Raw genomic sequence first — 20674 nt, 5'->3', positions numbered from 1 at the left:
AAGTCCTGGTGAGCATCTACAAAACATCCACAATATCTGGGCAGTGGTTAGAGGAACAGTACAGGTGTAGTGAGTAGCCTGGTCAGAGGATCAACTAATCAGTCAGTCAGTCAGATCCAGGTTATTACTTACTGTAGGCCTTTAAAGCGTCTGAGGAGTACTTTCAGAATGATAAACACAAATTAAAACGTCAAAACATTTTAATTTTTATATACATTAGTCATTAATACTTGAGATTACAAAATAAGTTTTGTCATGTAATAAAACATATAACATGGTAACAGTTGTTCCAGTAAAAAGAGTAGTTCTATTACATGACTAGTAGTGTAACAATACAAATTTTCTTCGTACTGTCCATTCTCTGATCAAGTAATTGGAAACTGTGATAGTCCCTGGTACAAAATAGATGGATATACAAGAAGGAATATTCATTGAATCTCACCCAATTAAGATACAGAGCAGTCCAAACCAATGTCTGTACTTGTGAGCAGAGGCAAATGGATTCATTCATCTCTTGAGAGTGATGGCATGTACCTGTCTCCTGATGTCTGTTGTTACCTTGTAGTAGATAAAGGCCAGTGGTAGCAAAAATGATCATTTATTTTGGTGGGTTTCAATCCTAGCTAATTAACATTCATCCTGAACGACCTCATGCTTGAAAGATGAGGTAATAATTTCATTACCCGTTCACTTTGACAATGAACCATAGTGAAGACCAGATGAGTGTAGTTATGTGTCCCTTCAGAAGGAAGAAAACATGAAATTAAGAGCTGAAATATAGAGAACTAAACCTGCACTTTATTTCTGCTCCAAGAAAATTGGTGTTCATTCAGCCAGCCACCCTTGTCAGGATGTACACGTCAACACATAAACCAAAGCCCATGAAGGCTTCTGTGGTAGACAGGTCAGCTCCCGTGTCAACATGGCTGTTGTTCCTTTGCGTAATGTTCTGTCATGAGATTTGAGGCTTTGTTTACTTTGTCCATTTTTAGGCCTGTAGTGTTGGCAGTACAGCTGTCAGACTAGCCTCTACTAACCATATAAATACTGACTTTAGGGTCTGCCGCTTTCATACGTTGACTTCCGTAGACCAGCCTCACACAACCATTGGCTTGGGACTTTGTCATTTACATCTTGGCTCAGCCCAGATGGTAAATACTACTGGCTATTTAAATGTTTCCTTCCGCCTCCTCTTAGAGGCTAGCATTGAAATGCATGAGGAAATACGTTGCAAAATAGCCCTCTGTCCACTGCTGCTTGTTTCTTCCCTTATCTCACGCCCCCAATGTGCTGAATGTTGTAGTAAGCGATCACAAGGGTTATCCCAGTACATTAATGTAGGGTAATAAAACTGATGGCACTCATCTTTGAGAGCACTTGAATGCCACTCCATAGCATACATGTTAAGAAATGTATCCGTAACCATCTGTTTCTGGTTGGTTATACATGATGTTTTGATGATTTGTTTGCTTTTGTTGGCTGAATCTTTCATCCATACATTGTTGAAATCATGATCTCAAGTCAATAGTGAACCACTTTTGCTGCATCAGCGGTGAATGCCATAGCACATCAAACGTGGACGTATTGACTTTGCAAATCCTTGCTCTTATATTTGGTTTTGCTGGAACATGTGTCAAACAATATTATGTACCTTCTTTAAAATATAGTCGGGTCACTTATTAGTGACTCAGTCTGATGCCTTATTTTGTCATACCTTCCACGAAATTCTTCCTTTTTGAGCTGGTCGTATTTTCCCTTCCACCCAGGTGAGATTTTCCCCTACATCAGGTGTCTCCAACCTTTTCTGTAATTAGATCTACTTATCTTCAATTAATCACATTGAGAGCTACTATTATCAGCATTGCAATAGTGGCCATATCAGATAAGAATACATTAGTGGGCACCATGTGCACGGTTACTACCTACAGTCACCTCAGCCCATCACAAGTCATATGGAATGACCTGGATAATACATAACCACCATAGTTGCATTGCCTTTGGTAGCGATGTAATAACATTTGTGGAAAAAAATAATCTCCCAACTGCTTTGTGATTTATCACTTAAATATAAGCTTAGATTTTATTTGGAGATTCAGCTATTTTTCTTCAAATATCAGCTTTTGAGTTCTGAATATAAACCCATTTTTGTCTCAAATACATATTCTCAATTTATGTCTACATAGATTAATTCAACCTAGCAATAGCTTCAAATTTAATAAGTTGGCCTGCATACAGGTGAGCTACTTATAGGTCTCTGGAGACCTAATAGTAGCTCACGAGCTACTCACTGGTGAATCGTGCTGTACACCCTTGTGATACTTACATGTCTTTAACCAGATGTGAAACCATCCTTTTTGGAATTTAGCAATCCTCAGCGCCCCTCCTTAAATAAGAGTACTTTGTTTTGGGGCTGCTAGTCAGATGAGGGCAAAAAAGTGCTATCTGAAGACATTTAGATGCAGATTCCTTACCTTAGAATAGGTGTCAGTCTAGATCCGGAGATTTTTCTCAAGCAGTACCCCTTCACGCCATTAAGTGGCATTGATCAGCTCTGTGTCAGTCTTCGGCATCGTCTGCGCTGGATAGGACATTGCGGGTCCTTTATTGGCACCACTCTGGCGTGCTGACAGTTCATTTGTTTCTGCGCCAGCCTCGCGATGATCTGAAGAAGAGCAACCCCCTAGTTGTTTTTTGATCTTCAATGGCACCCGTCTCTGCGGAGACCAACAGATTTGGCGCTCAAGCACTTTAAGGATTCTCGTGCTACTGGCAGGTCCCTGGGCCTTGCAGCGGCCCTTTGTCCACCTTAGGCTGCTTTACACGCCTTTCGTAGCTATGGAAGGGGCGTCCCACCTTGTGGGATCCACCGTCCTTGTGGCTCAGGGAGCTGGCATTCCGGCCAGTCCATCCATGTCCCACCTCCCCAACTGCCCCAGCAGCTGCCTTCAAACCTTCTAGTCTGATGATACCCCACCAGTTACCAATCGGAGGCAGGATTTGCCATCACCTGCTCCGCTGGCAATCCATGTCAGACAGATTGGTTTTGCAGATAGTCCAAAGGGGCTACTCCCTCCCCTTCGACATTAACCCCTCCATCCATGCCACCATCCTACGATCAGATGACAGAGGATCACTTGGCACTTCTTCCTGAGGAGGTTACGGCTCTCTTGGCCAAAGGAGCCTTGGAGAGGGGTCCCTGTGCCAGAAGTAGGTTGTGGTTGTTATTCCTACTACCTTTCTGGTGCCCAAAAAATACAAGGGTCTTTGCCCTAGCCTAGACCCTAATTGCTTTAATCTCTTCCTCAAGAAGTAGAAGTTTAAAATGCTCACTCTGGCTCAGTACCTTTTTGCCCTGGACCCAAGAGACCTGATGGTAGCGTTGGACTTGCAGGATGTTGACTTGCATATTGCCATCCTTCCTGCCCGCAGACTTTACTCGTGTTTCACGGTGGGCCATGAGCACTTTAAGTTCACTGTGCTCCACTTTGGAATTACCAGCGCCCCTCGGGTGTTCACCAAGGTGATGGCGGTGGTCGCAGCACATCTGTGCAGATCAGGGGTTTCAGTCTTTCCATATCTCAACGACTGGCTGTTGAAGCTGGGCTCGCCCCAGGCCCTCGTCTCCCACCTCTAGACTAGGACGGACTTCCGGCATTTGCTGGGGGTTACTATAAACATACCAAGTAACACCTGACTCCCTCTCAGACACTCCATTTCATCGGACCTGTTCTTGACAAGGTGCAGTTTCAGCTAATCATCCCAAGCGTTGAGTCCAGGATAGCCAGGCTATGATACTGATGTTTCAGCCTTTATCCTGGATTTTGGCAAGAATGACTCTGAGGCTGCTGAGCCTCATGGCCCCCTGCATCCTGCTGGTGACTCGTGCCAGATGGCAAATGCAAGTTCTGCAGTGGGGCCTGAAGTTCCAGTGGGCGCAGCATTAGGGCAATCTCTCTGACATGGTCCACATCTCGGATGGAACTGCGTAAGATCTGCAGTGGTGGCTTTTGAACCGCAGTTGGGTCAGAGGCACATCCCTCTCCTTTCCCCAACCAGATCTGACAGTAGTAACAGTTGCGTCACTCCTGGGTTGGGGTGGCCAAATGGGGGAGTCGGAGATTAGGTGCATCTGGTCTCTGGCAGAATCCGGGCTCCATATCAGTCTTGTGGAGCTCAGGGCGATCAGGCTAGCAGTGAAAGCATTCCTTCCCTATCTCAAAGGGAAAGTGGTGCAGGTGGCATTGTAACAAGCAGGGCAGGGTGGTGTTGTGGACCCTTTATCAGGAGGCTCTGCGCCTCTGGACATGGCTGGAACATCAGGGCATTTCCCACATGGTTGAACACCTGGTGGGCTCTCTGAACGCCAGAGCAGACAAACTCAGCTGTCAATGCCTGGTCAATCACGAATGGCGTCTCTATCCGGAGGAGGCACAGGGTCTCTTTCAGTGGTTGGGAGAACCTTGGTTAGATCCGTTCGCCGCTGCAGAAAACGCACAATGTCAGATGTTTTGCGTGTTTAATTTTCCAAGGCAGCACTCGTTCTGCAAGGCGTTTCCTCTTAAGTGAAACTCAGGCCTCCGTTCCACCTTTCCACCAATACCACTTTAGCCCGGAGTTTTCAAGAATGATCAGGCCCAAGTAATCCTTGTGGCTCCAGACTGGACACGAAGAGTCTGGTATGTCAAGCTATTGAGCATGGCAATCGATCTTCTGATCAGACTGCCCCTTCGGGTGGATCTTCTGTCACAGCAGCAGGGGACAGTTCTCCACCCAAGCCTGTCCAGTCTCTGTCTTCTTGCTTTGTGATTGAGCGGTGGCAGTTTACAGCTTTTGACCTTCTGCCTGAACTATGTAACCTTATCTTGGCAGCCAGGCGTCCCTCCACCAAAACAATATACGCCTGTCGTTGGAACAAGTTTGTTGTGGTGCACAGGCAAGTCTGTTGACCCCTTCTCTGCCCTTGTATCAGAGGTTCTCTTATTTAATCGAACACTAGCCCAGCAAGACTCTGCTTTGGGCACCCTCCAGGGCTACTCGCTTGCTATCTCTGCTTTCCTGAAATTACCTAACCAACTCTCATTGTTTAAATCTCCTATTGTTGGTAGATTCCTGAAAGGTCTTACCCATATGTTTCCTTCTTCTCCGTTCAGAATGCCCCAATTGGATTTGAACCTTGTACTTACTTTTCTGATGTTTTCTCTTTTCGAGCCGTTTCAGAACTGTCCACTCAGGCTTCTCACTCTAAAAACTGCCTTCCTTTCCATCACTTCTGCCCGCAGGGTGAGTGAGCTGTAGGCCCTTTCTTCAAAGCCCACCTTCATTTCCATCCATTCTGATAACGTGGTGCTTCGTACCAGGCCTTCGTTTTTGCCAAAAGTGGTCACGCCCTTTCACGTAGGCCAACCCATCACCTTGCCTACCTTTTACGCCCCCCACCCCAAATCCTTCTAAGGAAGAGAGACTCCACTACCTGAACCCAAAAAAGTGCGTAGGCGTTCTACCTTGATCGTAGCAAAGAGTTCAGAGTGGATGATCAAGTCTTTGTGGGTTATGTGGGTGCGAAGAAAGGTCAGGCAGTGCAGAAGAGGACCATCTCCAGATAGGTCATCCTCTGCATTAAAATGTGCTACTTATTTGCAAAGAAGCAGTCAGGCAGCAACGTGGGCATTCCCGCACACGTTCACCAAACACTACTGCTTGGACAGTTAGGTCCGAAGGGACAGGTACTTTGTCTGTTCAGTCCTGCAGGACTTCCTAGTATGATCTTGGTTTGCTGACCCTTCTCTGGGGAGATAGTACTGATTGAGCAGCTTTTTTAAGGTAAGCAATCTGCAACTAGAAGTCTCTATCAAATGAACATGTTACTTACCTTTGGTAAAGCATTATCTGGTAGATCCATAATCAGGTTGCAGACTCCTTACTGACCCACCCATCCTCCCTGCTCAGCAAACTAATTTCTAGGGAGAAGGACTTCCCTTTCAGGGCCCTTGTTCTGACACACCAGTGGTCAGTGTTCTTCATGGCTACACACATCTGGTGTGTAAAGTAGTGAAATGAAACGGACGTCAGCGTGCTAGGTGGTGCCTATATAGGTCCTGCGACTTCATATCCAGCGAGCACGATGCTGACTACTGATGCGGAGCCGTCCAATTCCACCTGACGGCGCGCAGGGATACTGCTAAAAGAAAAAAAAAAACTCTGAATCCAGGCTGACATCTGGGGGAAATTCTAAGGTAAGGAATCTGCAACTAGAATAAGTCTCTAACAAATAATGCTTTACCGAAGGTAAGTAACTTAATCTTCATTGCTGTACCAGACTCTAATACTTTAGCTTTTGGTTTACCATGAATAAGTCTTGAAAAAAATATAAGTGAAATGAGCTTGTGATGTGTGAAGAGCTGTGCGGAAAGTTAACTTGGGAGGTCTGTCTTTAGCAGGAGGGGGCTGGGAGTTCTATATCAGCTTCAAGTCTCTGGTGTTAAACTTCTTGCAGCACTGGAGTAACTGCTGCTAATGTTCATATATATATATATATATATATATGTCCTAGCTGTATGTGTACAATACTTTGGACATCACCAAAGACATAGGGCCTCATTATAAGTCTGGCGGGCACTAGACCGCCAGTCTCGTGGAAGGAGTCCGAGCAACCCTGGCTGTCGGACCGCCAGCTTTGCCAGGATCAGAGATCCCAGCGGTCTGGAGGTGGTGGCTTCTCAGCTGGCAGTATCATGGCGGTACTACTGCAATAAACATTCTGGCGGAGAACGGGTGCAGGGGCCCTCCTGGCCAGAACCTTTGCAATGGTCACTGTCTGCTTTGCAGACAGTGAACATTGCGAGGGTGCTAGTGCACCTGCTCTCTACAGCATTGCCGCTGGCTCGATTATGAGCCAGAGACCATGCTCTAAGCTGTTTCCCCTCAGGCCATTGGGTGAAAACTCAGGTTTTCGCCTGCTGACCTAGTGGGAAACTCTTAATGGGGCTGGTGGGTAGGTAGACTGTATGGCGACAACCTCCCCACCGTACTCCAAACTCATAGTGAGCCACATAGTGTTAAGTCAGTGGAATATTATGACCAGCCACTAAATGCGTTGGCTCTGAATAGATAACATTAACATTCCAAACTGCTAATGGCGTTTGTAGCCAGATGCAAAGTTGTGTACTGCTGCATCTCTTCACCATCCATTAAAATTTCAAGTGTAATTGTAAATGCAGGTTATATTGGCTAATTGGTAAGGCAATTTGCATATTCTCTATCTTAATCTCAAGCTAAAACAATGTTTTTTTTCTTCAGAATAGCTTCAGTCCTTCTCAAGCATTTGGATAATTACCGACCTGTTGAGTTGGCACGGATTACGCAGTCGTTAGTGGTGTTGCACTGTCAAAACCCAGAGCTGTACACTCGCCTAAGGAGCACTTTAATCAGGTAAACAGTTTTGAAAGTGCTAAGCTGTGTTCTGTTATATTTTAGGTCTAGCTTAAGAGAGTTTCAGGCAGTAGATCCACAAGCACCTTAGAACTCTGCGGCTCTGACATATTTCTGTCTCTCCATTGCATCACTGCCTATTAATGGTGGGATTGCTTCAGTGTTTGAATCATCATTCATTGTTCAGAGAGTGCCTTGAGGGAGGTTTCTTGCTAGCCTGGTTATTCAGCTCCAACAGATTGTTAGTTTGGTGGGTTTGATTATTAGTATTGTTGGATAAGAAAAATGTGATAAAGCATACAAAAAATGATGGATGCAGTGCTTGAATTATTCACAGCCACTGGTAATTACTTGATGTTGCATCCCAATCCGCTGTTACTTTGCGCACCTTGCCACCTCAGTTTGGACCCAGCTATATGCAAACCAGTCTTGACCCTGTTCCACTGGGAACAGTCCAGCCCAAGCTGCCAAGCCAGGTTCTCCTTGTACAGGAACACAGGCAACCCAGGGCTCATCACCCGGGTACAACCATATAAACCACTATAAGCACAACAAACTCTAAGTTAACTTCTACATAGAGTCCGAGGTTTGTGGAAAGCTTAAAATTCATTGAGCGCTGCCATGTTGTTGGTTAGGCAGATGAGTCAAGTTACAATTATATAAATGCAAGATGTTTAGGAAGCAGCAGTAACAGCTCCAGTTACCCCTGGTGCAGGCCCAAGTATTTTGGATGAGAGACTGCTCACAAGTGCTCCGGGAGACCCTGTGGTGAACTCTGTGAATAGAACATTTTAGATGAGCTCTTCCACTAATCCATTGGTACCCCTCCCCGAATAAGCTCTCCCTTTGTGTTTGACTATACTCTCCCAGCGTCCAAGTGCCTCTAAGACCTCAACTCCACATTATTAAACCAGCAGAAGGATTGGCTGTAACAGGAACTCAAAAACAAGATAATAAAGTTAAGTACATGAGCAGCTCATACACATACTCAGATTTTTATATTTCTAAGTGTCCCAGTTGTAAATGAAGCTGCAGTAAATGTATCTTTTAGACCAATGTATCGCAACATTGGCGTTTCAGAAACTATGTGGACTTACACTAGAGGCAGAGTCGTCCCTGGCTACATTCTCCAAGGAGCAACAAAATCACTTCACCTTCTATGAACAATAACAAAAGGGACATGGAATCAGACACAAAAGGCTGCAAGAAGCCAAAATGTCACATGCACACAGCTGAACTAAGTAATCCAGCAAATGGGACAAAAACAATTGGGAAGAAAGTTGAAAAATAGACTGTTCTCATTAAGTGCTCTATCAGGAACCCTCGAAAAAGGCAGGAAAAAATGAGGAGAACTTGGAGGGAACCAACATAGTTTTTCATTTTGAGTCTCTTCATTTAGCTCACAGGGCCTGCATGCAGCATGAAGAAGACTGACTTTGTATTATCCAACCAAATCACAGGCCTGGACGAAACTGCAGGGTCTACCTGCCAGCAAAAATCACCCCATCTTACATCCGTCTGACTCTGATCGCAGATGATTTGATCTAATTTCCCAATTGGCCTCGGGCCCCTGCTATATACAGGAACATAGGCCCTCATTATGAACATGGTGGTCTGGACCGCCATGCTGGCGGTAATTGCACCCAACTGCATGGCGGTCCAGACCACCATATAATGAACGTGGCTGAACTGCCACATTTGAAACGCTGCCACCGCCATGCTTCCGCCACCAGGCAGCCTGGCAGTGGCAGCGTTTCTGATCTGACTGGGCAGCGCTTCAGGCAGCGCTGCCCGCCAGGTAATGAGTCTGATTCCACCAGCCTTTCCCTGGCGGTTTACACTGCCAGGGAAAGGCTGGCGGAATGAGTGACTTGGGGCCCCCAGGCACAGCCCCATCGGCCATTTCACTGCCCGATTTGTTCAGGCCCTGCATCCAGCTGGGCCGGCTGCTGGAAACACTGTTCTTGCCCGCCTGCCCAGCTGGATGTTTATTATGTGGCTGGCGGGGTTTCTGCGCACTGGCGGTCTTCTGTTGACCGTCCGCGTCGATCTCGGCGGGTTTCCCCGCTGAGGTCGGAATGACCCCCATAGTGTTTAACCTGTTAGAAGCTTCCTTGATCATTTGAAAAATCAGATTCTCCTGCTACAAGGGCATCCTCAACTGAACTAAGCTGGGCAACATTTGATAATTCTCTAGACACACTCCTACCTTGATTTTATGAATCGCTTACCATATAACCACTCATTTAGCCCTCTGAGCAGCTCATGGTTACTCAGTTTATTTCATGCAATACCAATATAACTGAACGTGATGTAAAGACCGTAGATCCTAACCCACTGGAAGATTATGAAAAAAGTATCAAACTAAAGTAGAATTCTACTCTGATGACACATAATTAACAACGTGGATGACAAGTGAATGATGAGCTTAGAAGTATTCTGTCATCATTCACCAACTAGTGAAACTGATGAACATGGAAGCCTGTCGCATCTTCTTACTTCTGGAAAAATGAACCCAAGTCTTGCAATTACCATACAGCATTTGGGAAGTGTTAGCAGGTTTTTGGAAAGCTATAGTAGGAGGCCAGACAAATGTTTTTTTTACTAAGAACAAGAACAGAAGAACGATAAAGATAGATTAACCAATTAATTCCAGTAACAGTGAATCCTCTCTGACACCTTGGTGTCAGCTGCCCGCTGACCTGGAAACTGTAACTTTAAATCAACCCCAAAGTTTTTTTTGTTGTTGTTGTTTTTGTTGTTTTTACAGCAGTATGACCTTGTGTAATGTCAAGAGACATGGCTGAGAGGAGAACTTTGATCAAAATCCTAATGATATTTTCATCCTCTCCTGAATTTTGCAGGCCTGAATACAAAAAGTATGATCTCCTGTGGCAATTGTTTATAAAGTTAACAGAAGTATGTTGATTTTAGTAGACATTGATCTTTATGGAGGTGACGTTAGACGGTTTCACGGAATTCCATATTCCTGTAAAAGAGCAGCCAGAGGTTGACCTATGAGGCAGGACTGTGTTTATCTCAACCAAACTACATTTCAGGGTAGAGCAATTACCTGCGCAAAGTTCCATTGGATGCCATATAAATAAGGTTGATCAGACTCATACATTCCACCAGGACACTGCTCCAAGGAAATGGCGATTACACAGGTGCTGGACATGATCTAGGACAACTTAGAAATGATAAAAAAAACAAGAACCTACCCAATACCAATCCAGTTAAATCAGAACTATAATGGGAGTTGTCATCTTCAAAAAGTGCTTTCAGGTGGATCTTTCTAAAAATATATATATATATATATCTCAGAGGTTCACTGTGGAGTTCGAAACAATTGGTGCATTCTGTAGGACATGACCTGAGTAAGGTGACTTCTGTACTTGAGATTGTGTGAGGTAAGTTAGAGTTGAGTATTGTTTCCATAGTCACTATTTTGGAGCTGGGCCCAATGTGAACTTTTGAGATTTTTTCTTTTTAGAAAAAAATCGTTTGAAAGTCTTTTTTAGAGATGGCAACTCCTATTCTAGTTCTGATGTAACTGGCTTACAACCTGCCTCCAAATTTTCTTTATTCACAGCCAGCCTATCTATTGAGGTTCTCACTTTTGAAAAACTACTACTCAGAGACCACAGGGTATTAAAAACAAAAAAGACCCCATGACAAAGAATGTATCCCCTCTAAGTAGAATGTATCCCCTCTAAGTAGAGCAGGTTTATTTTGGGTCAATATTCACTGTGCCACCATGTGTCTTGAAATTGTTTTTAATAAATTCCTTTGAATACATTTTATCCGCCATTTGGTTCTTGGCGTCTAAAGTAGTGTTACTAGAGACCAGTGTGTATTTTGTTATCCCAGATACTCCGTGATCCTTGGGTCTCCTTTGTTGAAATATTATTTCTACAGGTTTGTAGGTAAAATGTAATATCAGCAGCACTGTATGGCGCTGAGGTTTGGGGCCAGAACCCATTGCGCCTTGCCCTAGGTACTACAACAGTTCACTTGTAATTGCTGTAATATATTGGTTATAACTAAATAGGAACCATCTCACTAGCTTATATGTAAGAGCACTGCTCGATTTAAACAACTTAAACAGTGGTCTTTCCTGGGCAAGACACTTGAAGGAGTTGGGACTCAGTAACGTATGGAACAATCTTGCCTCAATTGGGACTGATACTGCCAGAACAGCCAGAGACATAATGGTCATGCAAGCTCTGTAACATGTATAATACCACCAAACCCCTCCCCATAACCTCAAACTACGCTTTCAGCAAAAATTGTTTGGGGGCAAGCCCTACCATGACATGCGGCAGCTGGAAGCACAACACACTTTTTATATAAAAATTCAGGCTTGGGACCCTTCCCCTGGAGCTTATGGTGCAAAGTGGAATACAAATCTTGTAAATAGCAATCTCTGCAATTATTTCCTGGAAGGGGAAGACACTACATTGCACCTTATATTTTTTACACCAAACCTTAATGGCCAGGGTGACAACTGCTTCTCCTGTTATTTTAGGAATATGGCATAACATTTTTGCCAACGCTTTAGCATTAGGTTTTATAAATGGATAACACTGTGATCGTTTCATCAGTCTCGTCTTTTATACGTTCTGTGTGGTTAATGATGACGAAGGAACCATGAAATGTTGCCTGTATTTTATTGAAGTTGTATTTTGTAGCTAAGAACTTCTGCACATAGGCACAGGAATGTGTCTGTATTTATCATTTTAAGGTTTTATAATCATGGATTTTATTGTTATTATAATTGGTGTTGATGTTATTCATGTTATGGCTACAGCTAAAACTATAAACGTATATATTTAGTTCCTCAGTACCTGGCAAGAATCAGGGATGAAACATTTTTGTACTCCGCTGCTTGTTCTTTTGACCAGTGGAGTGAGTGTACCCTGTTTATCATATATGCGGGGGTTGCCTTTACCACTGTTTCCAGAACAACCTGGGGCAGTAGACATACACATGCTTTCTTACCATGCTACTTCCCAGGATGTTGGAGATCTTCACAACCAGATGCGTGCTATTTCTGTATCTCGGTTTGGCGGTAGCAGGCCCGGCTAACCCCAGTTGTCCTATTCTGGTGTGGGGAAAGTCAGTGGAAATTTAAAGTAACGTGGAGCTTGCTCTGCTGCAATGTGTAGAACTTTATTGATAAGATTGATATGACTGAACTGTAGACCGTCTAATCAGATGCTTTACACGTTGAATTGGTCTGTTGTATTTAAAGACTTGCTATCCCCATGACAAAGCTTTGTAGTCCCTTAATAAAAATATTTTGGTCTTAGGGTGAATCCCGTTGGCCAGTTATCTACCCTGTAAAGATACTGAGAAGGATTCCTTTAAATGGTTTCCTCTGTCTGACTTTATTTTCATAAATGTTTGAAATGTGCTCCTTATGTTGTCATTATACCTTTTTGGTGGCTTTCTTTCATTATTTTCAACATCTAACACAGTTGTTACTCCTGAAGCTGTTCTGTGCAGGGCAGTTGTGTTGTCCAGTAGATATATTAACATACTTGTTAGCCGTCACAAGCTTCTCTGGGAGTTTGTTGTAGAGGGCAAGAGCTCAGAACTCCGTACTCAACCAACAGGCACATTAACCCAGTGCTTTTCTTTTTGAAAAAGAGAGTACTTTTAATCACACAGCAGTACATAATAGTACTCAATCTTGAATGCAGAGCAGAAATCCTGATATTGACTTCCCTGTGGGCACTGCAACATCAATTTCCCTCTGCTCTCCCACCTGGGTGACCTTTTTCTTTTTTTTAATGCCTAACTAATCTTTGGCAGAGGCATAAATTAGTCTCTGGTGCATATTACATTACACACAATTTCCTCCCAGTTTACTTCTTTACACCTTTTTGTTGAAGTGGGCAGAAACCACCTCAAATCCTTTGTGCTTGCTTCAGCGTGTTGCAGCAGCTCAGACCTGACTGCAGACACAGGCCCACATTAGCTGCATTCTTTTCCTGTAACAGTTGCAACGTAGTTTAGGTGCATCCCGTGTTTTTGGTGTGTGGCTACCACGATGAACAGACGACTGCCTCTTTGTGGGCCTTTGTGGCAATCTCTGTGGCTTTGGAAGTTGTGGCCGACTTTTGTCTGATGCACACCAATCACACTTCAAGGCAGTTCCAGGCACCCTTGAGCCAGTGTCGATGGTTGTGTGGTCCTGCCAATTGCAGCCTTCCTGGGCTGTTCAACTCTCCTACAGTGAAGTCACAGCGTGTCATGCCATTGGAAGCACCAAATGATTGGGCTTAGCAGCAGGGGGGTGAGGTGGTGGGACACAGGTTTGAGAAGTCTTTTGGATGTTGTTCTCGACTGTAACAATGGAGAGACCAGAAGACCCAATGCAGCACAGGTTTTTTTGGCTTCACTATCTCAAGCAGTACACTTGCTATTTGTGCCCCTTAAACCAGAGACATTCTGGGTTTCTCCATTTGAAGAGCTTGTCTCCCGCAGGGCCAGAGCAACCTCCTCCCGTCACTTAGCAGACAGGCTTCTATGCATTATGTTGCAACCCAAGGTTCTTAGACTTAATCAGGGTTTTTCTTTGTATTACTTGTTACTTTCTCACTATGCACTTTAAACATTTAGCACTTGGATTTTATTCCCCCTTCTTCCTAAGCACTTTTAATCTATGTGGCTTAAATCCTAGGGCTGTCATAACCAAGTGTTTTTCTTGGATTTATATTGAGTTAATGTCTTGCACAGCACCTGGAATTTATATACACAAGGTCCCATTAGAACGACCCTTCTCCCTCTCTTCCATCTCGGAATGGACCTCGATTATTAGCTATTGGTTAAATAGTTTTTAAGAAGTTTTAGTCACTGGATCATTCTTGTTAATCAACACTGTTTGTATGTAAATTATGTTTTTTATTAACTGAACACTAGAGATTGGCATGAAATGACTATGTAGACCCACAGCTTTCCGGCAAGGTGCACATGTGAGGTGATACCACATCACCTCTAGGAGACTGATTGTCAGGCAGACATCACCCCTGGCCAACCAGAAGTCCTTTGAGCACAACGCTTAGCTCTTCATTCCTTGGTCATGAAGGCCTTGGAACTGGAACAAAGTGCGCTTGTTTGGATCTCACCTTTATATATCATTTTTTCACAGGGCATCTGGATTTGTGACTCAAACTTCAGAACTGGTTTAAGGTGGTTCTCTTTCAGCTTTCCTTCTCAGGCTGCTTTCCAGACAAAGCTTTTGTGCAAAGTGGTGCTTCTCCCCACCAGGTGACATTTGGACTGTTTCCAAGCAGGAGCACTCACAGCATGGACACAATGAAGTGTGATGTTGCTGCACCTGGCTTACATCAGCCTTTCTGAAGCAGTAATTTATGAGAGACAAACATCCTTGCCTTGAACAACAAACTTCAGTCCTGCCCCTCACCACTACCATCAACCAAGTGGCAGTGCTCAAGATGAACTAATAACCAGCTCCTTGCTAATAATGTTTTGATAGAATTTCTGAAGATACTCTCTGTCATCCACACTTCAGTGTCTGCATCTCCACCCACAGAAACATAGGCATCACACTTCCAGTGTCTAGTGAAGCTATCCTCATCCTCCATCTTGTGCCATGCTAAACCAGCAATTCCACTAACTTGAGTACTCAGACTCATGCACACCGAGAATCCTATTTTGCACATGTACTACATGTGTACTACACTTGCGTACACACTGGATGCCAGTATAAGGTTCTGGGTTTCACATTGATGCAGAAATTGACACAAGGTGAGAGTAGGCCACACTGGTTGGCTGTAAGGTCACAAACCGCAGCATGCTGCCACCATTGCTTTATGTGCTAAATCTGGGATGGGGGAAGCAGTCCTCTTTCCACTATGAGGACACGCTTGGTGCGCCCCTCCAGATCAAAGCAGAAGTCCTGAACCTTGCATTCACCATGTGAGGCCTAGGCCTAAGTACCCTCACTCGATTAACTGGGTCAAAATAAGTCTGGATAATAAATACATCAGCCTTTCGACATTCAGGGAAGGGCAGCACTCCTGCATACCATTCAGTGGACATTTGTGTCCCAGAACTTTAGACTAAGGCTGCAGCAAATTCGAAATGCTACAACACACCCTATTTTGAGGGTTAGTGACATGAGCATTTATACTTTCATAAAGGCATACTCTTCTAGGGGGCTGAAGGTGGACAGTGCCTTTTTAATTTGGATTTTGGTCCCTGCACTTTGAAAATCCTGGTTTAAAGTATATTTACTAAATGCAATTTACTATTTTCTTTTTTGGAACATGTATGGGTCATTACAAGTTTGGTAGTCTCAGAACTGCCATGGTGGCTTTCATACCGTCAACAGCCTGGTGGAGAAGGCTGCCAAATTATGACCATGGAGGTATTCCCAACAGAATACAGCCAAACCACCGCCATTGTGGTCAGGCTGCCACATTCGACGGTAGCCTCCTGCAGGCCAGCGGAGACCACGTTTCCGTCTGACATATTACGAGGCTGCACAACGCCAAGGTTTCCACCGCGGCCGCACTATCATGGAAACCCTGGTAGAAAACTGTTAAAAAGGAGACACTCCCCTTCAGAAAGCCATACCCGTCCGGGGCCACCATGGAACCAGAACTAGACATCTTACTGCTGCTCCTGCATGCCCAACAACTTCAGAACCAATTTCGACGACCAAAACCGTGAGTACACCTGTCACTGTTGTAAATTGTCAAAGTACCTACTCACACACAACATACCAGTCGGGAATGGGTGAATACAACACACACACACACGTAACATCACACTGACACACACAAACTAGCCGACAGCCTCATACCCACATGCATATACATAGTACTCACACTACAGCAGCACACACACACACACACACACACACACACACACCGCAGACCAACCCCCAGATACCCAGCACAGGCACACAAATCAATCAACACACAACACCACCAAATTACACATCTAAACCGCAACACCACCAAAGTATCGTCAAGCACACACAATATACACCACCACCTGACTAATCATACATACAACACAACGTACCAACACCAGAGAACGAACACACACAATCACACATCCAAACAATGAGGCATACATCATACCCCGCAAACACAAATGACAACGGATCTGACGTACCAATCTCCACACACACTCAAGCACACAGTGCAAGTACAGGCACGTAATACTGCAAATAACACATCTACACAAACACCACACAATACCAACACAACAACATGTCCCCAACATACACATGCCCATCACAGAATACACAACCATCACTGGGAGACAAATGCACTGCAGACAACCTCACATGCCCCCCATACACAACTGGTAGCACAACCACCACTCACACATAACTTGCACACACACACACACAAACAAAATGAGCCAAGACCAAAAGCCCCCATAGAAAATAATAGCTGGACAAAGCTGTAACCTTTGAACCAACAACAGCTTGGCCGTGATATATATGTAAATAGCAGATAAAGATATGTATACTTCATAATAGACAAAGATAAAGGCCATAGGCCAGTCCATATTTTACAAGTGCAAGTTGTACATATGGCACTTGTATCTGCCCCTAACTTGACTCCTGACTGCCATGTAATCTCCACAGGTAGGGGAATCAAGGGGGCGGAAGGCACCTCAGGGATTAGGGTGTGGAGGAGGTCTAGGGGGGTTGTGCTTAGGGTTGGGAGGGTGATCTTTGGGCTGGGGTTTTTCAGTGGGGGGCTTAGGTCGAGGCTTAGGGGAGGGTTGGGAACCCTTGGGAGGGGAAGACTTCTTGGGGGGGGGGGGGGAAGAGGCATGGATACTTGCATGGGAGGTGGTGGAGGTGGAAGGGCAGGACATGGGGAGGGACACAGCGCTTTGGGGTCACACAGCGTGGCAGAGGAGTAGGAAAAAGGTTTAACTCGGAGAGGAAAGCTGTCTTAGACACAGGGACAGTCATGGCAAAAGGGAGAGGTTGTCAAGAGGTGTTTTGGTGGATGTCTTGGGTGCATGTGTGTGCGAGGTATGCTTACGTGTGCTGGGTGTCTGTTGGGTGGGTGAGTGTGGGCGATTGTGTCTTGAGAGGGGTGGAGGTGCTGGGAGATGCCCTGCTGAATGGGTGAGTGTCTGTTGGGGTGGTGACTGCAGGCATGGTGGATGTTCTGCATGTAGGCGTATCTGTTGTAGTGTCTGCGGATGTGGTGACTGGACTGGATAGCTGAGGGTCTGCTATTGTGCTGATTTGTCGGTAGGATAGGTGGTGTGGCTGTATCGGTGAATGGTGGTGTGGTGACTGCAGGTGTGTCAGGTGTTGTGTATGTGATGCTGGGAGTGGTGGGGGTGGGGGTGTCAGGGCAGGTAGTGACTGTAGATGTCTGCAGGTGTATGTTGCTTGTGTGCATGCCTGTGGTGGGTTTTGTGGTGCTTGTGTTTGTCAGCACTACTCTTGGATGTTTAGGTGGATGCATGCCTATCTGTTTGTGTGCTGTGGCTGGGTTGGGGAAGAAGGGTTTGGGATTAGGAAGAGGAAGGTGTAAAGGGGGCAGAAGACAAAGGGTGATTGGCTGCCGTCAGTGCGGAGGCCAGAGCCTGAAATTATCTCTGTAGGCCAGCCAGTGTACTGTGAATGCCCTCCAGAAACGCATTACTCTGTTGTATCTGAGTTGCCAGTCCCTGGATGGCATTCACGATGGTCGACTGACCCACAGAGATCGACCAAAGGAGGTCAATAGCCTCCTCACTGAGGGCAGCAGGGCTGACAGGGGCAGTGGTGCCTGTGGCAAAGGAGATGCCCACCCTCTCGGGTGAGCAGGCACGGATAACTGGGTGGGGTGCTACAGGGAAGGCGGTGGTAGAAAGGGGAGTGGCAGACAAAGATGGTGCTGGGTTGGCCCCAGATGCGTTTGCCGCCGCCAAGGAGTATCCACTGGAGGAGGATTCTGAAGATGTGCTGGATCCAGTCTCCCCTGTGGCGCCCTCCGGACCACTGGGTTCTTTGCTGTTGGTGGTATCAGCACTCCGGGTCTTGCGGCCAACGCCATCCCCCCTCACCTATGCCCCGCCTCCTTCACCTGCCTATGCTGATGCATACAAACAGAGAAAAAGGGAGGTAGAGATAGAGAGGGTCATCACATTCTTCACATACACACATTACTTCATAACAACTGTAGGTATACATTTCCAGGCAAGGTAATCCCTTGTTGAAACCCACAAATCCTATATTATGTCAAAACCTATTACTTCTATCTACCCCATTTAACATTTCTCTCACCCACCTCATAATCCATGTAAGGTAACACAACCGGAGCATCCCATCTAATCACGTGTAAATCTATGTCAGCATGTTCATCATGCCCTGGCTAAAGCTAATATATTGTCTTAATCCAGGTAATAATTTTCCATTATTTTATCACCTTTAGGAAATTCAGTTGGATGATAACACCATATCATGATTATTCCGAATGTACACCTGACCAGTCCATGACAATGTCATGTTCCATGCAAGTAAAGACAAGTCTCTTCACAAATGACACATCACTTGCCATTCCAGTCACATGCCTAGCTGATCCCTCTGTACATACATGACACAATGGCAGCAATCACTGATGAAGACAAAGCATGTGGCAGTCCCATACAGGTGCCATCACAATTTTACATTCCATGTCTGGAGAACAGCTAGGTCACTACATTTACGAAATCGTAGAGGAATAGCTGCAGTCACTATTCACAGATACTCCATATCACACCATAAATGCATGTACAGCTACAGTGGCCTACCTAGCACACATGAGACATCCACTGACAATCAAAGAGAGAGCATAGTTACAACACCTAAACAAAGGACAGTGTACTAATTCCTAATAGGGCACATAACATGCCAACTGACATGCAGATACAGAGCCACGACATGACAACATGAGTACACCAGAATCACTCACACCATTTCTGGCATGTGATTTCCAGTAGCTAAATCAAGACAACACACATCCTAATGAAAAGACATGTACACGTGAGGTGCACATGGACCTACATGACTGCCATTGCAATAACAACATATCCACAACAGCAACACCTGTATGAGAATTAGTAGTACAGCTAAACCATGACATCTTGAAATATGAGGTGAGCCGAAAACAATTCTGTCCAAACTGGCCATCAGCTAGGCTAAAGGTATCAATGATTGACCCACTTAACAAGATATGCCCCCAAGTAACCATTGTGTAATGATGTAGGTAGCTAATACCATATGTTGCACTATTATTGGTAGGGCATTGGCACATATATCATGGACGTTGCACATTTTCAAAGGGTAGAACAGCCTAACCACTTACCGCCTCTAAAACAAAGGCATTGGGATAAAAGTGATTTGCCCACATTCTAATGGCATGGAAATGCATGGTTAGGGCAAATAGACATAAGCAGACACCCATAGGTGGGTGTCCTTCCGTTACAACCTTCACATACCCTGTAGTATGAATATGAAAGGACAATAGGGACACCTCCACAAAGCCATATGAACAGTCCAATACTGTCCATACCTATTCACTGAATGAGATGCCATCCTCAAATGGAGTCAATAGCTGTACCAGGACAAAAGGTAACTAGGCCCTGTACGAAATAGTTCAGGCACTATGCAGCAAATACAACTGATCTTTAGAGCTGGGAGTGGTCTGACACCTTAGAGCTACATATACATATATTCAGGAAAATGGACCTAGAAATACTAGATGGGTAGGATGTTACAGCAGCTTACATACATATTTATGGCTCGGAAGAGTCACATGTGGCGCTGTCAATTGTGCATCTCCACATGCAGTCATAGGGTTGCGCATGTATACGTTTAGATCATTTGTGTCAATGAATATCTAAGGCCAGATCTCCATCTTTTAGTCAGGCAACTTGAGTACTATGTATTCCAAGTAGTCAACATACATGTAGCACCTACTACAGTGTCACAGCTGCAAAAGTGTGACAGCAAACACATAAATACCAGAGTAAAGTACCTGAAGTCAGCCAGAACTTACCCCCTTGTGGCTGCTGTGCTGCCCTCAAACTCCCATCCACCTCGGGTAGGCCACTGCCAAAATATGGTCCATTGGGGGTAGTGGTTAGGGTCCGACGGGCACCCCTCCCTTGTTCGGAGGACATCCCCAGCTGGGCCTCAGCGGTCTTCGGGGCCCAAAGCCTCGGGTCCTCCCACCGCTTTCTGCAATGGGTGCTCCGCTGGCTGTGGACC

At 45.1% G+C, this 20674-nt stretch overlaps 1 protein-coding gene across 1 annotated transcript in view; it reads left to right on the top strand.

Moving 5' to 3' along the window:
* FASTKD1 (FAST kinase domains 1) overlaps positions 1-20674 on the top strand; it is a 441158-nt gene that overhangs the window by 126458 nt on the left and 294026 nt on the right. The window contains exon 7 of the mRNA XM_069225290.1: positions 7297-7428. Coding sequence (XP_069081391.1) covers positions 7297-7428 — 132 coding nt within the window. The remainder of the gene's footprint in view (positions 1-7296; positions 7429-20674) is intronic.

Source organism: Pleurodeles waltl, chromosome 3_1 (genome assembly GCF_031143425.1).
Source record: "Pleurodeles waltl isolate 20211129_DDA chromosome 3_1, aPleWal1.hap1.20221129, whole genome shotgun sequence".
Classification (NCBI taxonomy): domain Eukaryota; kingdom Metazoa; phylum Chordata; class Amphibia; order Caudata; family Salamandridae; genus Pleurodeles; species Pleurodeles waltl.
Note: the sequence above shows the minus strand (reverse complement) of the source record. Positions and strands in the feature narration are given on the sequence as shown.